Below are 24,079 nucleotides of genomic sequence, written 5' to 3' on the forward strand. Positions count from 1 at the left end.
CTGTGGCCTCCAGTGGTGGATTTTGCACAGGACTGTATGGTGAATCACACGCGGTATCTCAGGCACCTTGGGGCCCTCTCACATGGATCAAGATGCCTCTGCTTAGGCAACTGAATACTACCCTAAACGTGGGATAAAAAACAAATTTAATTGCAGGAAATGCATGCATGTTCTGTAATAGATTCTCAAAAGCATTTAAAAAAAGGCTTTTTCAGAGAGCAAGTTTTGAGAACTTGTTCAGGGTGCGTTTGGTATCTCCCTCTACTCTCCATTCTTTGTCACCTCCCTTGCCCTTCTCTGCTTATCCTTCACAGACACACAGATGCCCGTAAACCACACAAGTCGTCAGTCGTGCACCCTTTTACTTGTCTTCAAATTGGGTGGTGACGCCTTCGGGCTGAAGAATGGCATTGCTCCAGCTATTTGTTACTGTAAAGGAGCTCAGCATTTTATTGGGAATGAAAGGCAGCCTGACCCGTCGCAATTAAAAAATGAAAGGCCTCAGGAGATAAAACTGGTCTACCAACACCTTCCTGATTTGCAAGATTTATGTTTCCTCCTCAGAAAACATGGCTTAAAGAAACCATAGTTTCTATATACAGTCCAAGAAGTCTGCTGTGTTTCACTGGGTAAAATACTGCAGATACAGGCAGTCCAACGGGAGGAGTTACTGAACTGAAGCTTCCAGAGGAGAGCAGGCATTGCGGGCTGTTATTGCAGCACTCTCAGCAGAGCAGCCTGACTAAGTTCAGGACAAGGTTTATCCACAAAACATGACTTCACAGAGACTCTGGGTTGCTTCTCCCCAAAACTTGCTAGAAAATGGCATTTTTCAAGCAGAGTTTTAGCTTATATGTTCATTGCATGAGCAACAACATTCTTTTTAGAATACAGCAGCTAAATTACTTTCTTACTAAATAAGTTAGGGGTGTGAGATTTTGCCGCTAAGCACGCTGCTTCTTTTGTCTCACGTATTGAACATGCCCGAGACAGCTATGAGAACAGTACGTTGCACACATACACTGCAGCTGTCAGGACGACTTTATTTCCTCACATCCTTCTCCTGTCTGTCACTCCCTGTTTCTCTCAGCCCCTCGCTGCCTACTCCCTTGCCCTCCAGACTGCTCTCCTCTTACCAACAGCCCTCTGGCACATGTGGAGCGATATCAGGCAAGCAAGGACTCAGCCAGAAAGAGACAGGGGGTGTACCAGACACTTGGCTAGCAAAGCTCATTAGAATTAACTTGGGGGTGTGTGAGGAGGGAGCCTGTTACCTGCCAGGCCCGCGGACACGATCAGCAGCTGCCATCTCGAGGTGCTCTCCAAAGCTGCCTGTGTCACTTGTTCTGCCTGCAAGCACTCCCAAGTGTCTCCTCTCCTGGCACTGACGTGAAATACTTCTTTCTCTGAACAATCCCCAAAAGGCAGCAGTTAAAACCAAAAGCTAACAGCTCTGGGAGGAGGGCAGACAGAGCGGGGCCCTCCAGGATGGGGTGCAGGGGGAGAGGGGTGTCAAGGCAGCCCAGGCAGCCCCAGAGCTACACGGCAACAAGAGCTGCTCTCTCTCCGTGGTGTTTGGACGGTTTCATAGAATCACGGAATCATTTCGGTTGGAAAAGACACTTAAGACCACCGAGTCCAACCGTTAATCTGGCACTGCCAAGGCCACCACTAACCCGTGTCCCTAAGCACCATAGCTACGCCTGTGTTAAATACCTGGCATTTAAACCTGGGATTTAATACCTGGAGGGGATAGGCGGCGCGGTGAGCTCCGTTACACCCGCCTTCCCCCGGCCGTGCCCGGTTGAGGGGCCGACCCGGAGCAGGCCCCCCCCCGCGGCCTTAGCGCCCAGCCGCCGCCCGTTGCTAGGGGCGGTCCGTGCGGTAACCGGGCACCCGGCGCCACTTCCGGCGCTCCGCCGCCCCGTCCGCCGCGCCGCCTGCCCGCGGGGCCCTGGTTCCGGCGGGGGGATGCTGCCCGGCGGCGCCGCGGAGGCGGACGGGGTGGTGCGGAGGTTGCTGCGGGCCGGAGCGGCGGCCAGGTCAGCGGGGACGGCCCGGGCGGGTAGGCGGGCGGGGGGCCACGGGGACGGCCCGGGCGGAGTGGCGGGGCCGGCGGCCTTTCCCGTCCCCGTGCCAGACACCGAGCACCGGGAACGATACGGGGAGGAGGACGTTAAAGCCCGCGGGAGCGGTGTGAGCCTCCTGGGCGTCCACCGCCGCCCCCCCCCGCCCCTTGCGTGCGGGTGAGACGCGTCTCTGCAGGCAGAGGTAGCGACTCCCGGTTGTGGCGGTTTTCGTGGGGTTTTTTGTTTGTTGTTTTTTTTTTTTTTTATTTTCCCCGTTTCAGGTATAAAGCGATGAAGAACTGGGGCGTTATCGGGGGGGTCGCCGCCGCGCTGGCGGCGGGGATGTACGTGCTGTGGGGTCCCATCACGGAGAGGAAGAGGCGCAGGAAAGGTAAGGGGGAGGCGGCAGCCGCCGGCCTGTCAGGGAGCCCGGGGAACGGCCGGCTCCTGCCCCGCCGTGCCGGTCCGTCCCGTCCCTCACACACCTGCCTGGGCGTCGGTACCGGCTCCTCTACGTCATTTTCTCGTCCTAAAGATAAAATCTTGGTCGCTGTCCTGCCTAGAAATGTAACCAATTAAAAAAAAAATAATTGAACAAAGGATTTTTTGTTACTTATGTAACGCACTAATTGTATCAATTCACATTTTTCTAAAATTGGGATTTACTAGACGTATCTTTGCGTCTTCCGATAAGTTCATTACTGAACCGCTGCAGGTAACGCACTTTATTTTGTGTTTTGTAATTTCTTATTGAGCATTAGCACAAGAGAAGAGGAAGTCTCTTGCTGAGTAGAGTTGTAGAGAAATAAGCTCTTACTAATCCTCGGAAACCCGGGAGTTTTCGTACCAATGCGCTAATCCGAGCAAAAGAGATTTTTTCGCCGAACCAAGCCGAAGCACACGACAGGGCAACGGTCTCCCCACAGGCTCCTGTCCACTCACACAATAAAGAGCTCCTACGCTTTATATTGTAACCAAGAATTTTACAGTTCCTACAGCAGCTTGCAGATAATCCTGAACCTTGGTGGTATTGATAGGAATCTATTCCTATCAGGGAAAAAAAAAAAGAGTATTTTCCAAAGAAATGTAAAGAAGATTTTTACAGTGGTGTAAGACCACCATGTCTATAAACACTTTACAGCATGCTGTTGTACATACCAGGGTCTTCTAGTTTTCACTGGGTAGAAGTACCAAATAAGCAGAAATAATTAAATTTTAATGTAATTTTAATACCTATCCCAGTGCTTGCTACTGAAAATACTAAGGTTTTCCTAGACTTTATGGTGTAAACTCTTACACTTCTATTTGTAGGGCTTGTACCTGGCCTTCTTAACTTAGGAAACACCTGTTTCATGAACTCCTTGCTGCAAGGCTTATCTTCCTGTCCATCTTTCATCAAGTGGCTGGAGGAATTTACAGCACAATACAAGACAGACCAGAACCAGTCCACTGAGCATCAATACTTGTCGGTCACTTTGCTGCATCTCCTGAGAGGTACTTTAACATTTTCATGTTGCGATAAACTAAGAAGAAAATATTTAGCATAAATGTTATCATTTCTAGCCTCCTTTCCTAAAGAAAGGAAGCTCACGTGGTCTTGTATTCCCCTCTTTTTAATTTCCCTCTACTAACTTTGGCCAAATTCAACCAACTTTCACAGAGGGGTAGAGATCCAACAGGTATTAAGTTGCTGTACGGAGCCTTGAACGAGGCAAGGCCCAGCTGCGTGTGTCCCCAAAGCCGTTCGTTTCTTGGCCAGCAGCTGAAAGGTTTCAGGTTTTGTTTGACTGGCCTGGCAATCGAGAAGCAGCGGGCAGCCAAGCCAGCATCATGCTCATGGTTCCAAAGAAGCTGTTTGCCAGCAGGTTGAACAAATCAAGGTAGAGGGCAACAGGGGTGCTGAAAACGTGGTTGTGGAACTCACTGCCACAGGCTTTAATGTGTTTGCTGTTCATGGAGTATTAATGGTTAAAACAATATGAATATGGACTCGGTATAATTGAAGACATAGGGAAAATATTATCACAGTAACATGAACGCTCAGAATTCTATATAAAAGAAAAGTAATGCATTATAAAATAAGTGAAGCATTTTTTCCCAAGCTTACCATTTTACCCAAAATATGGACTATTAGGTGAGATACTTTGTGTGATGTTGGATACAAACGTTCAAGCCTCTAAGCCCAATCTGGTACCCCATTTCAGACTTGCCCTTGTGCTAAATTCGTGCATCAGTTACATCCTATTTAAGCACTCAACATGTTTAAGCAATTTGTTGGCTCTCCCTGGCTTTCCTCACAGGGCTTTGTTTAAAAGGAAATCTGTTAGAAGTTCTCCCGTCTCGGGGTACTGTTCATACTAAAATTGTGCTGATTAAGTCTGTACATTTAACTGATGGAAGGATGATGGGGCACTAATACTGGGGTCTCTGTGACATGTAAAGTACCAGTTTCTACCCAATCCACTAGCAAAAATTTGTCTTTTCAGACAGTGTTTGTATTTATTCTCTCTGTATCAGTTCACTGAGAAACCTTTACATTTGCATATGAATTAGAGGAGGTGAATGTATGCAATCAGTTAGCCTGAGTCAGATGAGAATGGTAATACATACTAGTTTGATTGTCACTGTCTACCTGTCTTAATCGAGAATAACTGCTGTAATCGATTATATGATGCTTAAGTAACATAAAGTCTAAGACAAACAGATTTGTGTTCTAACTGTTCTTTGTGGCTCCTTCTGACGTGTTTAAACAAAATGTCTCTAGCTTTATCCTGTCAAGAGGTAATGGAAGATGATGTCCTGGATGCAAGCTGCCTGTTAGAAGTTTTAAGGATGTACAGGTGGCAGATCTCATCATTTGAAGAGCAGGTGATTACAGAATTCCAGTTAGACTGCCTGATATACGCTTCAGTTCTCAGATATGGAATAACAGAAAATTGAAGCTATGGTACAAATAGCCCTGAGTGTCAAATCTGCATCTTTGCTGTAGCGAAAAGTTTGCTTTAAAAAGTGAAGGAAAACAACCATGTGATTGATGAATGGTGTTTTCAGTTTGCTTAGATATTCGTCATGGAAACCCTGGCTGCTTCAAACTCTCATACTTCAGTACCGTTAGATTTGGTCCAATGGAGACAGTGATATTAAAATAGAAGGGATCCAGCCCTAACTTTGCTATCGATAATGAGTCTGTGCTAATGTGCCACGCTGCTTCGAGGGATGGACTCTACTTCCCTAACATTTCCAAATTTAGTTACATGTAACATACAAGATTTCTAATTCTCGTTTTCAGTATTTTCAGCCCCTAAGTGCAGCTGGCCAATGAACTCAATTATCTCACTCATGAAATATGGTTCTATCTTTTATACTTCAGAGCCAAAGCAAATAGCATAGATTTCAGTTGTGCTTTTATTGCAATCAAGGAAAGCAGGCATTTGTGCATTCATTTTTCTTTTTTTCTCCAAGTGTTTTAGTCTCTTTTGAGTTTATATGGCCCAGAATATTTTTAGTAATGTGTGCTGTTACAAAGTTCAACTTTATAGAAAAAGCTTTTTGGCAAAACTGCAGCAGATGCACAAGTGATATACTATCAATACATAAAGTGGGATCTAAGCAGTAGTTTTTCCTTTAATTTCCTACTGCAATGATGTAGTCAGACATGTATCAGCACTCCTGGCAAAGGTTTTGATGTCTTTTGGTTTTGCTTCCTCTAAGTCTTATGCCTCTATTTAATAGGATGCTCATGAACTATTTCATGTCCTTACCTCTTCATTAGAAGATGAACGGGATCGTCAGCCACGCGTGACACATTTGTTCGATGTGCATTCACTGGAGGTGATTTCTTTACCAATGTTACTTCATTGTCAGGAGACGCTTCCGTAGGCTGCCTAGATTCCTAAGTGTGTCAAGTATAAAGTGTCTGTTTAGGAACTGAAGATATTTTCATTATGTTTACAAAGCTGTTCTTTACTACTCTGATAGAAATGAATCAATAGGTCAGGCAAGCTAAAGAATAAAAAAAGGGTTTTGTAAGCAAATATATTTTCAGTGATCTCACTTTCATGACGGCTTCTGCATTCCTAAATCCATTGAACATAGGGACTGCAATACTAGGACGGAACAGTAGTCCATCTAAGCAGTTACTCTTATCTGCCAGAGTTCACATATGGAAGAGGTTTGAAAACTGCAAAATAGACTTTTATGGAATAGTGAAATTTAACTTATCCTCCAGTTTAGTGGTAAACTTAATGCACGCGGAAAGTTTCTGTCTCTTTTTATCTAAAATATATACAAAAGGTCTATAAAATCTGTTAAGCTTTTATTTCAGCACTCTGAGACAGAGAATTTTGCAGGATAATTATTCATTTTATTAGATGTGTTCTTTTTGTGAATTATAAAGTTGTTGCGTACCAGTTTTTTGGCCTTCCTCAAATATAAAGAGACACTAAAACTCCCCCAAAAAGTGTATTAGGGATGAAATAAGAACATATTTAATACTTAATGCTTTCTAAGGTGGGGTTAATTAAATCTTTTCTTTTCCTCTATAGCAGCCAGAAATAACCCAAAAGCAAATAAGCTGCAGAACAAGAGGTATGCTTTTTCCCATTCTGAAATACGAATATTCAGTCATAGTGTGGTCACTTTGTTTATTAAGGGGATAAGACTAATTGATCTTTCTCTGTATCGGACTGAAATACATCTCTTCAGCTGTAAAAAAAACAAACAAAAAACCCCCCAAAAAACCCCAAACCCCAAATATTAATTATGTGTCAGTGGAACAGAGTATGTTTTAGAGCAGTTACTTTTGTTACTGTGGGCCAAAAATGTGGAATTGTAGTGGTGAACACGGATGTATTGAAAATAAAAGGAGAATTTCAACTTTGTGTTTCAGGGTCTCTTCCCCCTGTGTCAAATCACTGGAAATCTCAGCATCCTTTTCATGGAAGGCTGACCAGCAACATGGTTTGCAAACACTGTGAACACCAGGTATAAGAATGTGTGCCTCGTAGTATGTATACGTGAAGAAGGATGCCCGACAGTTGGAGCACATTCTGAAACCGTCATCCCTTGTTTCTGACATAGTTGGTTTAAGCTCCAAAGGTTTGCAGGACTGACAGCTTAGACTGTTACTTTTCCAGGTACTTAACTACAGCTTTGGTGCTGAACATGAAAGTATCACAAAATATACTGGAGAAAATTAAGTGTGATCCACGTTGTGGGGATGATAGCTGTCTCATCAGACAGAGTAACAGCTGTCTTATTATATTTATATTCAGTACCACAGCTATCATATATGGAAAATCCACTCACACGGGTAGCACTTTAGGACTAGCTATCCATTCAGCACGTGGTATTGAGGTTGCACATGCAAAGCCAAATTAAGTTGCAGTCCAGTTATCCAGAGTAAGGAGATGAAGATAACCTGGATAAAGAGAAAATACAGGAAGTAAATCTCATTTGTAGATCACGCTGTAAGACCATGTTTTGTACATTTACTTTTCAAAAATTTGCAAACAAATTTAAAGGGGCAGCTTCAGCAGAAAGAGGCTAAGTAGGACCGTGTGTACTGCATCACTCTGCTTGGGAAAGATAATTGTGGACAGCAGAGGGCATATGTTCACTTTGTGTGAGGTTGGTTGGTTTTTTTGGACTGTCATAAATTTTAGCTCACTGGATATGTGAAATATTTTCTTGCAGAGTCCTGTGAGGTACGATACCTTTGATAGTCTCTCGCTGAGTATTCCAGCAGCTGTGTGGGTATGTATCCCTCACTGATGCATGGTCCAGCCAGTCTGCTGTAGCTTTATCTTCACTAGTTCCTTTTTTAAGATGCTACAGCCTAAGTGTGAATGAGTTGCTGCAGGTTATTTTCTTGCCTTTTCATAAATGATCCTGTTGTAGTAATACAGTTCCTTATCACTAATGTGTTGGTGCAAATTACCAATTAGTATAACAACCGTGACTTTGTTGACGCCAATAGAGTTTTCCGTTTCTCCTGGTGGAGTATTTGGTCCTTTCTGTGTAATTCGAACAGACCAGATTGTATCCAGACCAGATCGTATCCTGAGGGCTGTGTGTTTCTGGCAGCCTTGGAAGGTGACCTTCGGGTGCTCTGTCTGGTGGTAGTACACAACTTACACAATACAAGCTTGTGGATCAAGTGATTTTGTTTCTGTTTCTTTCTGGCTTTCTGAAAAACTTCAAATGACAAAGCACTGTAGATTTTTGAAGCAAAATGCATGGGAAGTTATTGAAGTATAATGGTTTGTTACTTAATGTCTGCTAGAGGTTTGTCTTTCTAGACAAGGAACAGCTATTTGTACTTATGGAAACTCTGACTCGTACCTACGGAATACACGCCTGGACAGCCAGGATTGGGAGTTGGACACATCTGCTATTTGTTTTATTTTATACCATCATTGAAGATTATATCCTTCATCCTTGGCAGTATGTAGTACAGTCTACAAGGAAGGATAGGAAGGAGTGCCTAAATTCAAGTAAATGCTGTATTTCTCCTATGTAGAGGGGTGAGCTGTGAAGTGCTAGAACTTCAGGGAAAAATAGTAGCAGGGCCAGGAATCTGTAGTTTAAAACCCCACTAAAGGAGTCACACAAGGAGTCTTACTATTGTTCTTATCTACAGGCTGCAATGTTTTCCATGTTTAATCCACGCTGAGGAAGAATCCCCATAGTTAGCTACATCATCAGTGTTCTGTAGGAAAGCCATTTAGTCAGTTTTCCCAAGAAATAAGTCTGCAATTCTGCAGTTTCTATGGAAGAAATCATGACAAATCCTTTCACAAAAGTAAGTGGTATGTACCCTAAAATTACTGCAAGTAATTTTGGTTTTTCGTACTAAGGGTCGTCCTATGACGCTGGACCACTGCCTCCATCATTTCATCTCCTCTGAATCTGTGAAGGATGTTGTGTGTGACAACTGCACTAAAGTATGTCATTTTAATTTATATCACCTTCTAGCTCAGTTTTAAGCCTGCTGACAGAATTATGGCTTCAGTTTTCTACTCCTTTCTTTGTGACTTCAGGAAAGTCTCTAGCCTGCCTGGGATTTCTTATATTTGAAATGGAATTCTTATTTCACTGAGTATTTTGAAGCTTTATTTATTACTAGTATTACCAAATTTACAAATATTTTATTCTGTAATTACCAGATATTATTTAGATAACACTTAGCATAATTTTTTTGTTCTGGTATTTTAATTTCATGATAGCACAGAGCCAAAGTGGCTCGTTTGACAACCAACAGAAATGGCATATGACTACATATAAACCTGGAGACTGGGCTTGTTCTGTAAATGCTCGATTCTGCTTGATTTTGGTTTAGAATTCTGATCTGTTAGGATAGGCCAACAATTCTTAAGAAAGTTCCTAGAAAACCGCAGGTGTAATTAATGTACTGGGCATAGTTCTAGCTAAAGAATTGGTTTTGTCTGCAGTGTGCAGACCTGTGCTGTTATGTGTAATCTGATACAGCAGGTAATCAAATGGCTTTATCCTCTTCCCTTTGATTTCAGATTCGGGCAGAAGGGACTCTGAACGGACAGAGCATAGAAAACCAGAGAACAACATTTGTTAAACAATTAAAATTGGGAAAGGTGAGGCAAGCTAACCCTCCAAATCTATTTTTAAGTCCTATTATACAGTAATTTCTTTCTTTGATCTCTTTGCTTGATGTTCACTTCTTGGTATTAGACTAATGTTTTATGTAAAAAAAAGTAAGTGCATTTGTCAAATATTTGTAGGCACTGAGGCCTTAATTCAGCAAAACATCAAACTCTATAGCTTAAAGAACGTGAGTATTGTACTATTATTCAGCAAAACAATTAAACATGAGTTTGGCTCAGTAGCAGTTCATATGTCTTGTATTAATTCTTGATTTCCTTGGTAAGTGTTTGTAGGTGGTTTAGCAATTGCATGTTTCAAAGAAATTAAAATGTTGTAAATACAGCTGGTTTAAAACAAGTGAATATGGTGCTAAACATCAGGTGTAATTTCTGTGGGAAGCTCTTACTATTTTTTTGCTCTGTAATCATGTAATGCAGAGGACAACAGGGCACTGGTCTGTAATTAAGAGCCTCAGGTGCCACCAATAGTAATAGGTACTTATTGATAGAGGTTGACCCTGGCATGACGTTGAATGTCAGATACTTATAACTACTTGACCTTTTTCTCCTGGTACTCTCGCTGTGCAAAGCCATTACTTATTGAGTATTAGCAAATGTCTTACAACAACGTGCTCCAACAAATTCCAATCCTCCTTTCTACCTCACGGATCAACAAGCTAGATGAGATTGTCAGGTGGGCTTCTTAGGAACATGCATGTATTTTTATTGATTTTTCTTCCATTTGGAGAAAACGATTAACATTGGCTATCCTACTGCCTAGTGAGCGAGCAGGAGTGGCATTATCAGAAACCACAAGTTGTGAGTCAGTGTCATGTCTTAGGGATACTATTGCCAATAACCTTACACACAGATACAGTAGCACGTAAGGGAACAGTTCGATGATGTTTTTCCTTATCTACTAGACTTGCCAGTTCCGTTAGTATGCTTTTAACTTGAACAGCTGTTTCTCTTCATTTAAAATGTATTTTGACTCTCCTTTTTATGGAATATTGCTGAAGCTCCCTCAGTGTTTGTGTATCCATCTGCAAAGACTGAGCTGGTCAAACCAAGGCACTCCTCTGAAGCGTCACGAACATGTACAGTTCAATGAGTTCCTGATCATGGACATCTACAAATACCGCGTTCCTGTTCATAAATCAAGCCAGAATGAGCTGAATCAGAAACACTCTGAAGAGACAGCACCTGGGACAAAGGATGGGATAGCAGTAAAACCTTCAGGTATTTATTCTGAAAAGAAAATCTATGTTTTGGTGATTGAAGTCCCCCATGAGGACCAGGGCTTGTGAATGTGAGGCTGCTCCTATCTGTCTATAGAGGGCCTCATCCGCTTGGTGATAAAACATTCTGATCTGCAGAATGGACATAAGAGCAGTATCTTTATTTGGATCTGTGCAAAGAGGACAGGTAGAAATTCCTTTGCCAGCAAGCATTAGGATACCCTGTTCCAAGTTTACAGTTCAGTTTTAAGAATTTAATTCGATCCTACTAAATATTAAAAAACCCCTTACAAACAAACAAAAAAAATCCCAGATAGCGTAGAGCTTGTATGCTTTATCTCCAAAGGACAAAGGAATGTTGAACTCAGGAAGTCCTAGGGATTATCTTGTTAGTGATATCTTCTAAGGCTTCAGGACAAGCATAGAAAGAATGCTGGGAATGGTGACTTCTTAAAAAAAATTAGAAAATCAGCTGTAGTAGGTCTGTCATGTAGGCAGCTCAATATTCTGTTTAGTTGGGATTTTGTAAATATTGTCATTTTCATATTTGTGTCATGAAAAACCAATTACTACTGTCTTTGGATATTATACTCCTCTGCATCTCTTGAGGGATCGTGATATGTAATGAACTAAAATAAGTAAAATACTTTCATATTCTACGATGAAAGGTACTGCAGCTTTTACTAGCTGTTACTAGCAATACTAACTTAAATGCTACTATTAAATTACTGAATGTCTGCTTTCTCTTGCAGATGCAGAACAGTCATCTGGTACTAAACCGCTCTTTATGAATGGTGCCTGCTCCCCTTCATTTTTAATGTCCTCGGGAACTTTTCCACTTGCTACATTCCCGGAATGCAGGTAAGTTAGAGATTTGTACCCCGTCTTGTAATTTCTGTCCCTTCAAATTAGATCTTTATTCTAAGGCTGCATAGTCACAGAATTTAACATCTATTCCAGCTCCTATGCAGAATTTTTTTGCTTTTCTCTTGGCCAATTTTCAGTGGTTGTCTTTGGCTCCATTTCTTTCCTAGAAAAAGGAGTAAAGCATATAACAAGCAAACCTCAAAATTTCCTTTCTGTGGTTCATGGTGCAGTAAATCATCCTTCTGAATAGCCATCATCTTATTCTTGCTGTTTTCTTCTACCCCTTCATTTTTCCTCTTATTCTGATTTAAAAACTATTGCAAGAAATCCATAAATCTCTTACAGATTTTTTTTTTTTTCAAACACTGTATTTAACAAGCTTGATTTAAGTTGCAGCCTTGATGCTTCTCCTGATAATCTGTTTCCTTGGCCTTTGAGAACATTCACTTACTTTCACGCCGGGACTAATGCAGGCAGTTCTACACCACTTCTAGCTGCCATTGCATGTTTTTCCCCTGGGGAAGCCAGTTCCCACAATCACTGTGTAAAATGAGAGGCCTGGAAGCATTTTGTGTCAAATGTTTGCTATGAAGACAGTTGTAGAGCAAGTCCTTGAAAGCGTGTCCATTGTTATCTGTGGGTTACCTGCTGCAATTTTACTTCTTTTCAGTTACAAGCACATTCTTCTAGAATAGCTTTTCTGTCCAATAACAGTGCTTTAAGAATTAAATACTGGCACATCGGTAGGTTTGATGGAAAATGCTGTTGCAAAATTCAATCAGTTCTGCTGTACAAAATATAGCCCTCTGTAGCATAAACTTTTAAAATGACTGGTTTGGTTTTCTCAATAATAGAATAAGGCAGCACTGCAGTGAAGACTTGGTATACTGAAAAGTAATTGCAAGGCAGTATGTCTCTTCTGGAGCCATCTATTTGCTCTAAAAAGAAACTGCAACTGAAGACAAATCAAGCGGTGCTGCTCCTGGTACGCATGTGATCCACAAGGGCTGCTGACCCTTTCCTTTCTCATTTGTCCTTCAGTTCCCCTGTGTACCTTTACCGTCTGATGGCAGTTGTGGTGCATCATGGAGACATGCATTCTGGACACTTTGTGACTTACCGCCGCTCTCCACCTTCTCCCAAGAACCCGCTCTCTGTCAGCAGTCAGTGGCTCTGGATTTCGGATGACACTGTTCGCAAGGCCAGTTGGCAGGAAGTCCTTTCTTCTAGTGCTTACTTGCTTTTCTATGAGCGTGTTCACTCGAGGGTACAGCACCAAAGCTTGGAGTTGAGGGCTAAAGAGTGATTGAGAGAGCAGAAGGACAAAAACTGACAAAATTTCTCTACTGAGATCTACGTTGCACCTCCTGTCTGTTATGCAAATAATCTACCACAGGCCCGTTAACCTCCCCTCCCTCTTTGGCAATGGCTGGCTCCAGCTGGGAGTTGTGTTTTGTACCAAAATTACGCTGCCCAAAGTTGGTCTGCTAACATTGTGCAGTCCAAAATATATCTGCATTAGAGAAGTGTTTATTCGGTTAGGTAGTAATTTTGTCAACATCAGAGCTCTGAAACAGACATTTCAAACAGGCTTCCCAAGGCTGTATTCCATATTCTGACATGTATGTACATTTTCAAAGGGAGATGCTTAATCCTATACATTTCACTGCAGACGTTTCTGAATAGGGGAGCCCCAGGAGCGGTCGATGGGAAGGTATTGTTATCAAAGGCAAAGATTTAAGAAACAAAGTGCCTTGAGCTTATCTAAATAGCTACATTACCATTGTCTGAGTCCACTTCGTTCTGATAAATGTCTCAAGATGATGGGATGAACTACTAATGGAATCGGATTTCTCTTGATATCCTAGCTAATCAATACAGTAAGGCATCTCTACATAACATGCACCATCCAAAAAACAACTTCCCAGTTCACGTCATTTTCCTAATATTTCAGTTCTTTATACATCATAGAAGTACTTCTGCTGATTCAAAGTGCAGTTTCCTTTTTCCAGGAGAAAAGATAATTTTTTTAATCTATTAAGAACCAAGACCTTGGTTTATTGCTCTCTATCTTTGGAATATAGCTGAAGTCAAGAGACAGAAGCGTTTGCTAGCCATCAGTATTGCCGTTTCCTTCGTCATTATCAAACTGTTGAATACAGTTGCTTGTAGTACTGACAACTTTTAATGCTGTGATTTCAAGGCTACTGTAATTGGTGTTCTAGACTCACCCTTCCTATTTTAATGCTGAAAACTGCCATTTCTCATCAACCATTCAGATACATGCTGCCTGGCTTGCAATTGAGCTTTAGAGCTTGTACCAGCTGTGATTGTGAGCTGAGCTGTGTAGCAACCCAAGCATCCTTGTTAAGTCAGGCTATACATGATTGAATTGGGACTGGTGGGCACTGACTTGTCCTGTCCAGTAGTACAGCAGTGTGAAACGACCGGTGTCGCTGCATTAGATACACGGATCGCCGCATCAATAGAAGTAAGGTGTACTTTGCTGCTCTAGATTGTTTGATGTGTAAAAAAACAAAATCCCGAACAACTGGAGGGAGAAGCAGCACAAATCATCCTTTTGACTGCTTTTAAATTACCAGGAATAAAGTATGTAGTCTATTTTTAGCTCTTTTCTATCCTTGTGAGCTTGGAGGGGAAAAAAAAAAAGGACTTAATTCATCAGACAAGCTTTTTCAGTGTAAAATAGCAACTAAGTTTTCAAGTGGTAACAACTGTCTTAATAGTTTTTCAGGGCAGCTTTGTACCTCACGTATTCATATTGCTGCCCAAAGCTCATAAACATTCAGAGTTCCGTTAACAGGAGGCTCAAAACCAGCCAAAACAGGAGTGGTAATGGATGTATATGAAAAACTATTTACACAACTCATCATTCCAGAGTATGGATCACAATTCCTGCTCCAAGTAATGCCCGTAGGACATAAAATAGTCTTTATAAATCCACCAACGTACTAGTTCCTGAGGTATCCCCATCTGTGCTAGGCTAGCAGTAGCATGGTTTTAACCTATTTTAAGTTATGGAAAAACAAGAAAAGAAACCCTAGAGTGATGCAAATTGCCAAAAATGCCCTGGCCATTGAACTAAGACTTAAGGGATGTGCCGAAGGTGAATGCCCTCCGTTCTGGGCAGCACAGGCGTGCAGTAGGAGCTCTGTAAAGCAATGCTGGGTGTCACCCAAGGAACACCACCATGCAAAGCATCTGGCTCCAGCAGGTCTACCATTTGTACCTCAGAACTTCAAGATATTTCCACTGCCAGCAGTGTATATTCTGCAATACCTATTCCCAACAGAATAGAGTTTAGAGTTTTTAACTCTGAATTTTTGTGAAGTTCATCTGAGCGGGTCACTTTATGTAGAGAGCAGTAATGCTGAAGGTGGGCCAGAACATACGCACACAATGAACTAAAACAATGGACTAAATCTTCAACTCATCAGCTTGCAACAGGTACATACAGCCACATATTACTGCAAGCTTGCATGTTCAAGATATTTTTCTCTTTCTTTTGTGTAGAGCTGCTTTCCCACAGGGGCCAGTTTGGTGGAAACGAAAGCACAGTCGCTATATGACAAACTGCTCACTCAGCTGCAGATTTACTCTGAAAGGTTCCTCAAGGGCTGTAAAGATGAAGGTTGAGTAGTCAGCATTTGTTCTAGCTTTCACTGTTAGGAAGGAGTAGATGGTTTGGCTTAGCCCTCAGTGTGAGGAAGGAAGCAAAGTGTCAGCACGTCGATCCTGAGCTGTGCTGGATACTCCCAGCCTACTGTGAGCATCAAAGACCTCTGCAGATGTTTGCCACCCAACCCTCATCTTTTGAGGTCTCTGGGCTCTGTGTAGGCACACCAGGCTCATCAAACGCTGTTGTTTGTTACTCGTAAGCTTCCATGGTGGAAAAGGTGTTAATAAAATGTAAAAGGTTAAAAAACATCAGATAAGACCTCCAGGATGACATCTCTGTGTTTGGATTATTCTTGTTTTATTTTGTGCATTATTTAAAAATGTATGATATTCTAGTCAAACCACTACACTGCTGTCTGAAGTTGCATTTTCACTTCAGGGTATTTTTGTAACTGTACAGTAGCAATAAAAGAACAAACTTACCAGAAAAAGTAGCTGTTCACGTGTGGCAATGTCTTGAAACAAAGACGAAGCTATAAACCAAACCACATTCGGTATATCTGATAGAAGAGCACTTCACGTTCTCTGGATAAGAAGCATTTATGCAGGAGCTCTTCATGCTGGTAGTGGCAGAGGGTGGGAAGTACCAACTCCAAATTGTCTGAACAGAGGTTAACTCCATAGCCCTAACGGAGCTACCGCTGAAGGACAGAGCCCATCACTGTTTCAGACGCTCGTAGCCTGGTTACATGGGGATCAGTTCACATTCTTGCTCAGTACTTATTGCTGCTTGATTCCACGAGGTCTGTTGGTGACTTTGGGTGCTCTTTCCTCATGTCAGCAGGATTCACTCTCAGCATGGAAGGCGATGGCTTTCGGGTGGTCAGAAAGGAATCCCTACGGATAATTATTTAGAAAAAACATGATCTCAGAAGTTATAGCCTTTCACGCTGCATTGTCTGGTGTCTGCGTAAATGGTACAGCCCAGTCTTTCCCCAAAAGCTCATCTTATGCTCCCTGGTTTCTGTAAAAAGGCCCAAAGGAAAACGAGGCCCTCTCCCTGTGCAGCAGCACCTCCTGCTTCCTCCTCCCCACCACGCTTCTGACCGAAAGAACCCAGTCTTCCATCTCAGCAGAGAAACACAAGCAGTCAAAAGTCACAGTGAGAGTGTAAAATGTGCAGCCAGCTATGATGCACTCACTGTATTCCTATCTTAGCACTCCTCTTTTTCACATCAGTCTCGTTTGTATTTTATTTTTAAAAAACCAAACAAACCATAGCTCATTGACAGAGCATAGAATAAAGTGTCACCTGCTGAACAGTATCAGCTTCCAGGCTCTCTCTAAATGATTACATCTTGTACTTTATAGTATTTATAAATTAATGTACTGATATCGGAAGGATATAGAGTATTTTGATCTTTTTGGAAAACCGGTTAGATTAAGATCAGTTGAGAACAAACTTCCTCCTGAGCGAAACAAGGATATTACTCATTCAAAATATGTACAGCAACTTTCCGCGGAGAGAAAGCATTCTTGGCATTTAAGGTCAGTAGTCGCAGTCTTTATTAGCAAGTTACCAATTACACTATCTCCTCTCCTGGTTTAATTTGTTCATCCGGTGCCTTGGATCATCAAAAACAGGGTCTGAACAAGAAACCGCCAGTTGTGTCAGGGAAGAAAGCTGCTATTTTCAGAGACAAAAGACCTTGATTGCTGAATATTTCACTTCTTGGCTACAGTCATCACTTTCCGAAACGTGAGGTTGACTCTTGGGGCAAGTACTCTCTTGCGGGTGGGCAGGCTGTGGTACCAATACACATTGGTGGGGTACTTCATCAGCAGCAGGCTACCGTGGGCTAGCTGCAGCTTGACGGGCTCAATGTGGCGCGTTGCGTTTCTCCCTCTGGAATCGCAGTGCCTGAAAACAAAGTCCCTGCAAGCTCCAAAGGACACAGACGCAATAGGGCTGCGTGGAACCAGTTCTCTCTCGTCATCTCGATGTTCTCCTATGTGGTCCCCACCGTCTTTATATCTGTGCACAAAACAGATTAGTTACTTCTACCAATCCAATTAAACGAATGTCAGACAACTCCTCAGTGATCTGTGTTGCAGGAGCAACTTTTCATTTGAACAACAAGTTGCTTGATGCAACTGGAAATCAGACATACCTGTTAATAAGAACAAAATTAAAAGTATGTCCTGTGGCCAAAGTGACGCGGTCTCTGATACGGTTGAGAACTGGGATCCACGGCTTGGGAGAGAAGGTAACGCCCGAGTAAGTGTATGTTAACTCAGGGTCTCCATAGGTTACCTGCTTCCTTGGAATGTCATGCCATTTGCCAAACACGTGCAATTTCGTCATTTCACCTGTTGAAACAAGAAACGAGAAGGATCAAAACCAACTCTGTTATTACCACTGCAGTTCACAGTTTCAACAGTCGCCTTGATCTGGAGCTTCTGTGAATCTCCAGCAGGACAACAGAAAGGAGGATGCTTATGACAACCCAAAAGCTGCCTGCCGTGTTCAAGTGTTTCTGTCCCCACAACGCACTTAACGTGCCTGATGCTGCTTTGCTATTCCCCTTGAATGGGATGAACGGGACTAGCACCCCCACCGTATTCTGCTGTTGAATTAACGTGACTGGGGATATCTCATATACTACATCTACCAACAAACTCCTGTCGCCTTTCCAGGACTGCCCCGGTTCTTTGGACACATTAAAACGTGACTGATCCTGCTTGGCGCAGGCTTTGAGCTAAGCAAAAACTAACCCTGCGGGATCAGATCCCTGCTTGTGCTTCACTTCGCAGGGCCCGACTGGGCAAACACCAGGCGCCCGCAGAACCCTGGGCACCATCCGGCAGCTCTGCCCAGGCCTCGGGCATCCCTGGGCGGGGGTACGGGGGGGGCGTGCGGGGCGCCCGGAGCTGGGAGCGGCCCCCCCCCCCCCCTCGCCGGCCGTTACCTTGGAAGTACTGCACCTCCTCTTCCAGCTGCTGGAAAATCTCGTCAGCCTCGGCCTTGCCGAAGAGGAGCCGGTAGTCACAGCTCAGGCCCTCCGCGCGGATCTCCTGCCAGGGGGGCTGCCCCGAGGCGGGCTCCTCCGGCCGGGGCCTCTTCCCGCCGCCCCCCGCCTCCCCGGGGGGGCGTTTAACCACGTATCTGTCCATCAGCGCCCGCTCGGAGGCGCCGACAGCGGCGGGGGGGTGGGGGTGTGCGTGCTGTGGGGACGCCCGTCTCAGCGCGGGCGCCTCCTCCCGGCAGCGAGACCGGGCGGTAACAGGAACGAACCCTGAGGGAGCGCGGTACAGCGGGACCCCCGCGGCCGCGGAGGGAGGGGGGGAGTCAGACGGACGCGCATGCGCCGGGGCGGGGCGGGGCGTGCCCCCCTCCCCTGCGGTGGTACCGCCCCCCCCGCGCACGCGCGCGCTTTTGGCGCGAAATTCCCCTGCTGCTCACCCACCCGCTCGGTACCGCTGCCGTCCCTCACCCGCTGCCCCGCCATGATCGGGCAGAAGACGCTGCACTCCTTCTTCAGCGCCGCGCCGGCGAAGAAGCGCGGCCGCTCCCCGGAGCCGGGTGGCGATGCTGAGGTAGCGAGCGGGGGGCTGGCGGTACCGGCGGCCCCGGAGGGGGGACAGGGGGCTGGCGGCTGTGTGGGGGGGGGGGGAGGCGGGGGCTGGCGGCTGGGGGAGGGGGCTGGCGGCTTGAAGGGGGGGTCGCGGCGTTGATGGCCGTTGGGCGCGCGGCGGTGGCAGCCGTTGGGGGGGTGGGGAGACCACGCGCCGCTTCCAAAAAACCCGCGCTCCGTGCACGCCTGACTGATCTGCCACTCGAGACCATGCTCCGCCGCTGCCCAATGGGCGCTGAGAGCAGCCGTTTCGTCAAGGTTGCTAGGTAGAGGGCCTCTCCGCCAGCTGTGGCAAGCCAATAGGGAGGAGCGAGCCCTTTTCCTTTGACCAATTAGAGAGCGGGAGTTTGGGCTACCGCTTGTGGGCGGGGCCCGGTTGGCGCGGTGTCCAATGGGGACGAGCCCGCCGTTGTTTTGCCGCGAAATACCCGCGTGCGGCGCGGCCGCCCTTGGGGGGCGGTGCGTGGCCGGGCTATGGCGGCCGCTTGGCTCCCGCTGCTCGGCCTGGGCCTGGGCCTGGGCCGCGGCGTCCCCCGCCCCCTCTGCAGCCGCCTCTTCGCTCGCCGTTACCAGGTGAGCGCCGCGAAGAAGGCGAAGGCGGCGGGAGATGAGGGGGGCAAGGCCTCGCCGCTGAGCCCGGAGCAGCTGGAGCGGATCCGCAAGAACAAGGAGGCGGCGCTGCAGCGGCTGGCGGAGCGGAACGTGCCCCCGGGCTTCGGGGACAGCTGGCGGCGGCAGCTGGCCGGGGAGTTCTCGAAGCCCTACTTCATGGAGGTGGGTGAGGCGAGCTCGGCCCGAGCGGCGGGGCTGCGCGGCTGCTGCTGCCCGCTGTCCCCGGGCTGACACCCCCCCCCCCTTCCTCCTCCTCCTCCTCCTCCTCCTCAGCTGATGGCGTTTGTAGCGGAAGAGAGGAAGCGCTACACGGTCTATCCGCCCCCCGACCAAGTCTTCACCTGGACGCAGATGTGCGACATCAGGGATGTGAGTAGAGCCGGGGGGGTCGCTCCAGCCGCCGGCGCTTTGAAGCGATGAAGGCTCAGGGCTGGGCGTGCGATCTGTTGGATGCGCGAACGCGTTCGTTTGATCTGTCCCGTGGATCCTGTCGTTTCTCTCGTGTAACTTTGTAATCCCGGCGTCTCTTTTCATCGCTGATACTGAAACGCGTTTTTATTGTTTATTACCCTCATTCACCACAGAATTTCCTTTAAAACTTCAGTTGGACTTTTGACCTTATTTCCAGTGTTACCAGCTTAATGCGGTGCTTGATTTATGGGTCTCGTACATCTCTTGGTTTTTTTTTTTTTTAATTGATGTGTAACAAACTATAGTTAAAAAAACAAAGACAGTGTTTAAGGTAATCCCATTGCCGATAAGCTGTGTCAAAAATATCGCAGCAAATGTGGCATAAAACTAAAATGTGAGGGAAGCTACTTGAAAAATACCTTTCACAAGGTGTTTTATTGTGGCTCTTTGAAAACGTTGGTCCTTTGCGTTCCAAATATCTTCATAAGCTTAGCAGCAAAGCTGTGGTGATGCTAATCCTTGGTGGCAGGTGGGGACCGTGTTCTTTAACTTGTGTATAATGAGATGACAGGAATTTAACTTCAGTTCCTGGGGTTTGGTGTTTTGGGGTTTTATTTTGCTTGTGTGTGTGTTTTACGATAAAGCTCATTTATAAGCTTTTTTTTTTCCTTTCCCTCTTTTGGGTATAATACTGCTTATAATTCACTGCTAACAAAGGTCTGCTTTCAGGTAAAAGTTGTCATTTTGGGACAAGATCCGTATCACGGACCTAACCAAGCTCATGGGCTCTGTTTCAGCGTCCAGAAGCCTGTTCCACCTCCCCCCAGGTACGACAGAGCTCAATTTGCAGAATCCCTTTTGTTTACAAATTATTTGCAGTTCTGCATTACTTACGGCCGTGAGTCAGGTAATGACAGGAAGCATGTTGTAACCACTGAAATTTGAGTTGTGCGTTGCCTAGGAAAAAAAAATCACTGCAAAATCATGGATAATTCTATATAGTTTGATATTCTGAAGAACATGCTGGGTATAAATTTGTGTATTCAGTTTTGCTGAGACCTTCTCATTGAGCTTCTATCCAGGCACACAAAGGGGAGGTCCTTGTTACCCTGCTTCTACAAATGGCTTTATTATCGTAAATGATAAGATTAAAATCAATACTCCTCTTGAACAGTGTGAGAGCAGTAAGTGGTGCTGTCTGCTCTTATCTTTAAACGTGCATATTTAAAATCGGATGGTTTTGTTTGCAGTTTAGAAAATATTTACAAAGAGCTGTCTACGGATATTGAGGACTTCACTCATCCTGGTCATGGTGATCTAACTGGCTGGGCCAAGCAGGGTGAGTTAATGGGCACTCCAGTAATGTGTCCGCTGCAGGTCCTGAAGAAGCCTGGCTGGACAAAGGATCCGTGGTTGGAAACGGTCCATTTGTAAAAGAGAAAATCCATTCTGAGCTCCTGGCGCTTAGCGGGTACCTTAGAATGAAAATTTAATTTATCCTTTCTTAGAGGAAGTAAGAAAAAGCCCGTTAACGCTCGATTTATGTTTCATCCTTTGTGTATCTGCTCTGTTTGCTAGGAGTGCTCCTACTCAACGCTGTCCTGACGGTGCGAGCCCACCAGGCCACCTCCCACAAGGAGAGAGGCTGGGAGCAGTTCACGGACGTGGTGGTGTCCTGGCTCAACAAGAACCTGCACGGGGTTGTCTTCATGCTGTGGGGAGCCTACGCCCAGAGGAAAGGCAGCTCCATTGACAGGGTACGGTCGCTCCGCATCTCTGCCCTCTCACTAATTTTTTTTCTTCATCAGTTGGGCAGACACTAGAGGGCACTTCCCTTCCAGAGTTGGGGTTTTCTCTCTGCTTGAACCCTACCGTCAACTTTACTTGCCCTTCTGTTCTAGCTTAGCCTTTGCCAGAATTAAGCAACAAAAGTGGAGCAAGTGAAACCCTTTGCTGTCAGAAAAGCCTCCAGTTGAGGACAGAACTGTTTGGGTTTTTTTCTGGGAAAAGGCTCATACGTAAGTGTAAATGTTGTGTTGAGGATCACTGCGATTGAAAAATGGCCAGGCTATTACTGCTGCTTTACGTAGTCCATCCTCCCCTGCTCGGTGGGACTAAAGTCTCGGTCCTCATGGCCGGTTCTTTGTGTCCTCGGGCGGGTGGCTGAGGAGGTGGAGAGAGGAAATCACACCTGCGTGCTCGGGGCAGAAGCAGCCAGCCTTGTCCAGGGAGCTGAGAACATGCAAATCTAACGGGCGGTTTCCTCTAACGCTTACAGAAACGCCACCACGTCCTGCAGACGGTTCATCCCTCGCCCCTCTCTGTCAACAGAGGGTTTTTCGGCTGTCGGCATTTCTCGAAGACGAATGAATTGCTCAAGAAATCCGGCAAGAAGCCCGTTGACTGGCGAGCGCTCTGAGCTGCGCGCAGAGACCGCGGGGTCTAATGGTTGTAACGGCCCCTGTTTCGGGGGTTGTCTCGTTTCTGAAAAACTTCTGCTGACCGGAGAATTGCTTTTCAGATGTTGATCAAGGAACAAATGGCCAAACCTTCAGAGATGTTATATTTTTTTAAATCTTTTTTTTTTTTTTTTTTTTTTTAAAGAGCAGATTAGAGAGTTACATGGACGACAACTCTGCTGTCTGAACAGGTCTCGGCCTAGTTTGAAACAAACAAACCAAAGAGTTCTATATTAATTCGTGTTCTTTGTTGTAGTGGGAATATATTTTCCGGCTCTTGTGAAGGGATGTCAATCCTTACAGCTGAAGCTGTTCAGCTTTTGTAAATACCCTGCTGCGCCTCCTCCCACCCCTTTGCTTCCTGCTGTGCAAATCCAGATTTCATGCTTGGGGGCGTGGAGCTGACTCCACGGGGGGAAAAAAGGCAAATGCTGTTTGGTCTCAGCTTTTCACTACAGATGACGAGATTTATTAGAAATACGGCCTCTTGGCACTGTAAAGACCGTACGCTGTCAGAAGTGTTACCTGGTGTACCATACTTTCAAGATTTTGGGGTAGATCCGCCCCCCCCCCCCCCCCCCCCGAGGGCAGACCCTGGCCAAGGCTCTGGCTGCACTCTGAGATTTTGTTGGCGTTTAGGGAGGAAAACCATCAGCTTCTGGATTCTTGCTGGGTGCGTTAATCAGTCACTTGGATGACAGGTGAGCTGTGGTGACCACGGGCTCTGTGGTCCCTGCCGATGGCAGCAGCGAAGGTTTGTTCGTCCAGATCCGCCGACTGAGGGGCCGGCGGTTGCAAATTATTTAGGATCTTAAAAGATCCTAAAGCGGAGGGAGTTCTGTGCTTTGCCTTCACTGGAGCAAATCGAGGTTTCTGGCCAGTGTTGAAAATAGCTGTCGGGACTCCAGGATGAAGACAAGGTTGGACTTGGCAGTTCTGGTTTTCCAGTCCATCTCTGACTTCATAATTCCTTTAATGGAAGTGATGTGCCTTGGTTGCTGGGAAATTACACCAGTTTTTATAGAAAACCCTGTAAACCTTTCTTTGGTATTTGCCCCCGTAGGTGACACTAGTCCAAGTGAAGTTTACACATTCTGTGGCTGTTGTGGTTTTTGGTTGGTTGGGGTTTTGTTTGTGGGGTTTTTTTTTTCCCTCCCAGTTTGTTTTTTTAAATAAAAATTACTTAGTTTATGTTGTGGTGTGATCTTAAAGTGATAGGAAGGAGGGAGGGAAGGGTGCCCGAGCTGAGGCCCTGGCTCTGCAGTGGGTGCTGGCCCTGGGGGTGTCCCTGCTCCCTCTGGGGGTTTCCCCCTGCTCCCCTCAGGGAGACAAAGCTGCAGGAGCTCCTTCCTTCCTTCTCCCCGTGACCGGGCGCAGGGCCGGGGCACCTTTGTCCCCCAAGGCTCGGGTGTCCCCGGCCATGCCAAGCTCCCCCCCCGCCCCACTTTCCACCCTCCCCTCCAGCAGAAGTTTTCCAGGCGCGTTAGCGGGGAAATATTTCTGCTTGACGTTACCGTCACGTGCGAGAAC

At 45.5% G+C, this 24,079-nt stretch overlaps 3 protein-coding genes across 4 annotated transcripts; 2 read left to right on the plus strand and 1 right to left on the minus strand.

Moving 5' to 3' along the window:
• The first annotated feature begins 1,927 nt into the window (after window positions 1-1,927).
• USP30 (ubiquitin specific peptidase 30) lies at window positions 1,928-15,926 on the plus strand. The gene is made up of 13 exons (XM_054843871.1): window positions 1,928-2,042; window positions 2,351-2,460; window positions 3,381-3,563; window positions 4,834-4,937; window positions 5,802-5,900; window positions 6,614-6,656; window positions 6,958-7,052; window positions 7,764-7,823; window positions 8,927-9,013; window positions 9,599-9,679; window positions 10,708-10,927; window positions 11,679-11,787; window positions 12,835-15,926. The coding sequence occupies exons 1-13, from the start codon at window positions 1,972-1,974 to the stop codon at window positions 13,097-13,099; spliced, it is 1,527 nt and encodes a 508-aa protein (XP_054699846.1). The 5' UTR covers window positions 1,928-1,971; the 3' UTR covers window positions 13,100-15,926.
• A 150-nt stretch (window positions 15,927-16,076) lies between these two features.
• Window positions 16,077-18,779, minus strand: ALKBH2 (alkB homolog 2, alpha-ketoglutarate dependent dioxygenase). Its single transcript, XM_054843874.1, has 3 exons — window positions 18,402-18,779; window positions 17,604-17,802; window positions 16,077-17,467 (listed from the first exon to the last, which is right to left on the minus strand). Exons 1-3 carry the CDS (start codon window positions 18,604-18,606, stop codon window positions 17,158-17,160), a joined length of 714 nt encoding a protein of 237 aa, XP_054699849.1. The 5' UTR covers window positions 18,607-18,779; the 3' UTR covers window positions 16,077-17,157.
• Window positions 18,780-18,884: 105 nt separating this feature from the next.
• Window positions 18,885-23,740, plus strand: UNG (uracil DNA glycosylase). 2 transcript variants are annotated; one of them, XM_054844854.1, is made up of 7 exons: window positions 18,885-19,029; window positions 19,641-19,841; window positions 19,953-20,048; window positions 20,820-20,917; window positions 21,341-21,429; window positions 21,669-21,847; window positions 22,369-23,740. In XM_054844854.1, the coding sequence occupies exons 1-7, from the start codon at window positions 18,940-18,942 to the stop codon at window positions 22,507-22,509; spliced, it is 894 nt and encodes a 297-aa protein (XP_054700829.1). In that variant the 5' UTR covers window positions 18,885-18,939; the 3' UTR covers window positions 22,510-23,740. The 2 variants fall into 2 exon arrangements, with proteins under 2 accessions (XP_054700829.1, XP_054700828.1); XM_054844853.1 differs by lacking the exon at window positions 18,885-19,029 and having other exon boundaries at window positions 19,484-19,841.
• Window positions 23,741-24,079: the final 339 nt, after the last annotated feature.

This window comes from Grus americana, chromosome 16 (assembly GCF_028858705.1).
Source record: "Grus americana isolate bGruAme1 chromosome 16, bGruAme1.mat, whole genome shotgun sequence".
NCBI classification, from domain to species: domain Eukaryota; kingdom Metazoa; phylum Chordata; class Aves; order Gruiformes; family Gruidae; genus Grus; species Grus americana.

Excerpts from the sequence above, each read along its gene's own strand:
- UNG (XM_054844853.1), top strand. The coding sequence starts at position 19,542 with ATGGCGGCCGCTTGGCTCCCGCTGCTCGGCCTGGGCCTGGGCCTGGGC. Across the intron at positions 20,049-20,819 it reads AGATGTGCGACATCAGGGAT|GTAAAAGTTGTCATTTTGGG; the intron begins GTGAGTAGAGCC and ends GTCTGCTTTCAG. Across the intron at positions 20,918-21,340 it reads CCTGTTCCACCTCCCCCCAG|TTTAGAAAATATTTACAAAG; the intron begins GTACGACAGAGC and ends TTTTGTTTGCAG.
- USP30 (XM_054843871.1), top strand. The coding sequence starts at position 1,972 with ATGCTGCCCGGCGGCGCCGCGGAGGCGGACGGGGTGGTGCGGAGGTTG. Across the intron at positions 9,014-9,598 it reads TGTGTGACAACTGCACTAAA|ATTCGGGCAGAAGGGACTCT; the intron begins GTATGTCATTTT and ends CTTTGATTTCAG. Across the intron at positions 11,788-12,834 it reads GCTACATTCCCGGAATGCAG|TTCCCCTGTGTACCTTTACC; the intron begins GTAAGTTAGAGA and ends TTTGTCCTTCAG.
- ALKBH2 (XM_054843874.1), bottom strand. The coding sequence starts at position 18,606 with ATGGACAGATACGTGGTTAAACGCCCCCCCGGGGAGGCGGGGGGCGGC. Across the intron at positions 17,803-18,401 it reads GGAGGTGCAGTACTTCCAAG|GTGAAATGACGAAATTGCAC; the intron begins GTAACGGCCGGC and ends TTGTTTCAACAG. Across the intron at positions 17,468-17,603 it reads AATTTTGTTCTTATTAACAG|ATATAAAGACGGTGGGGACC; the intron begins GTATGTCTGATT and ends TTTTGTGCACAG.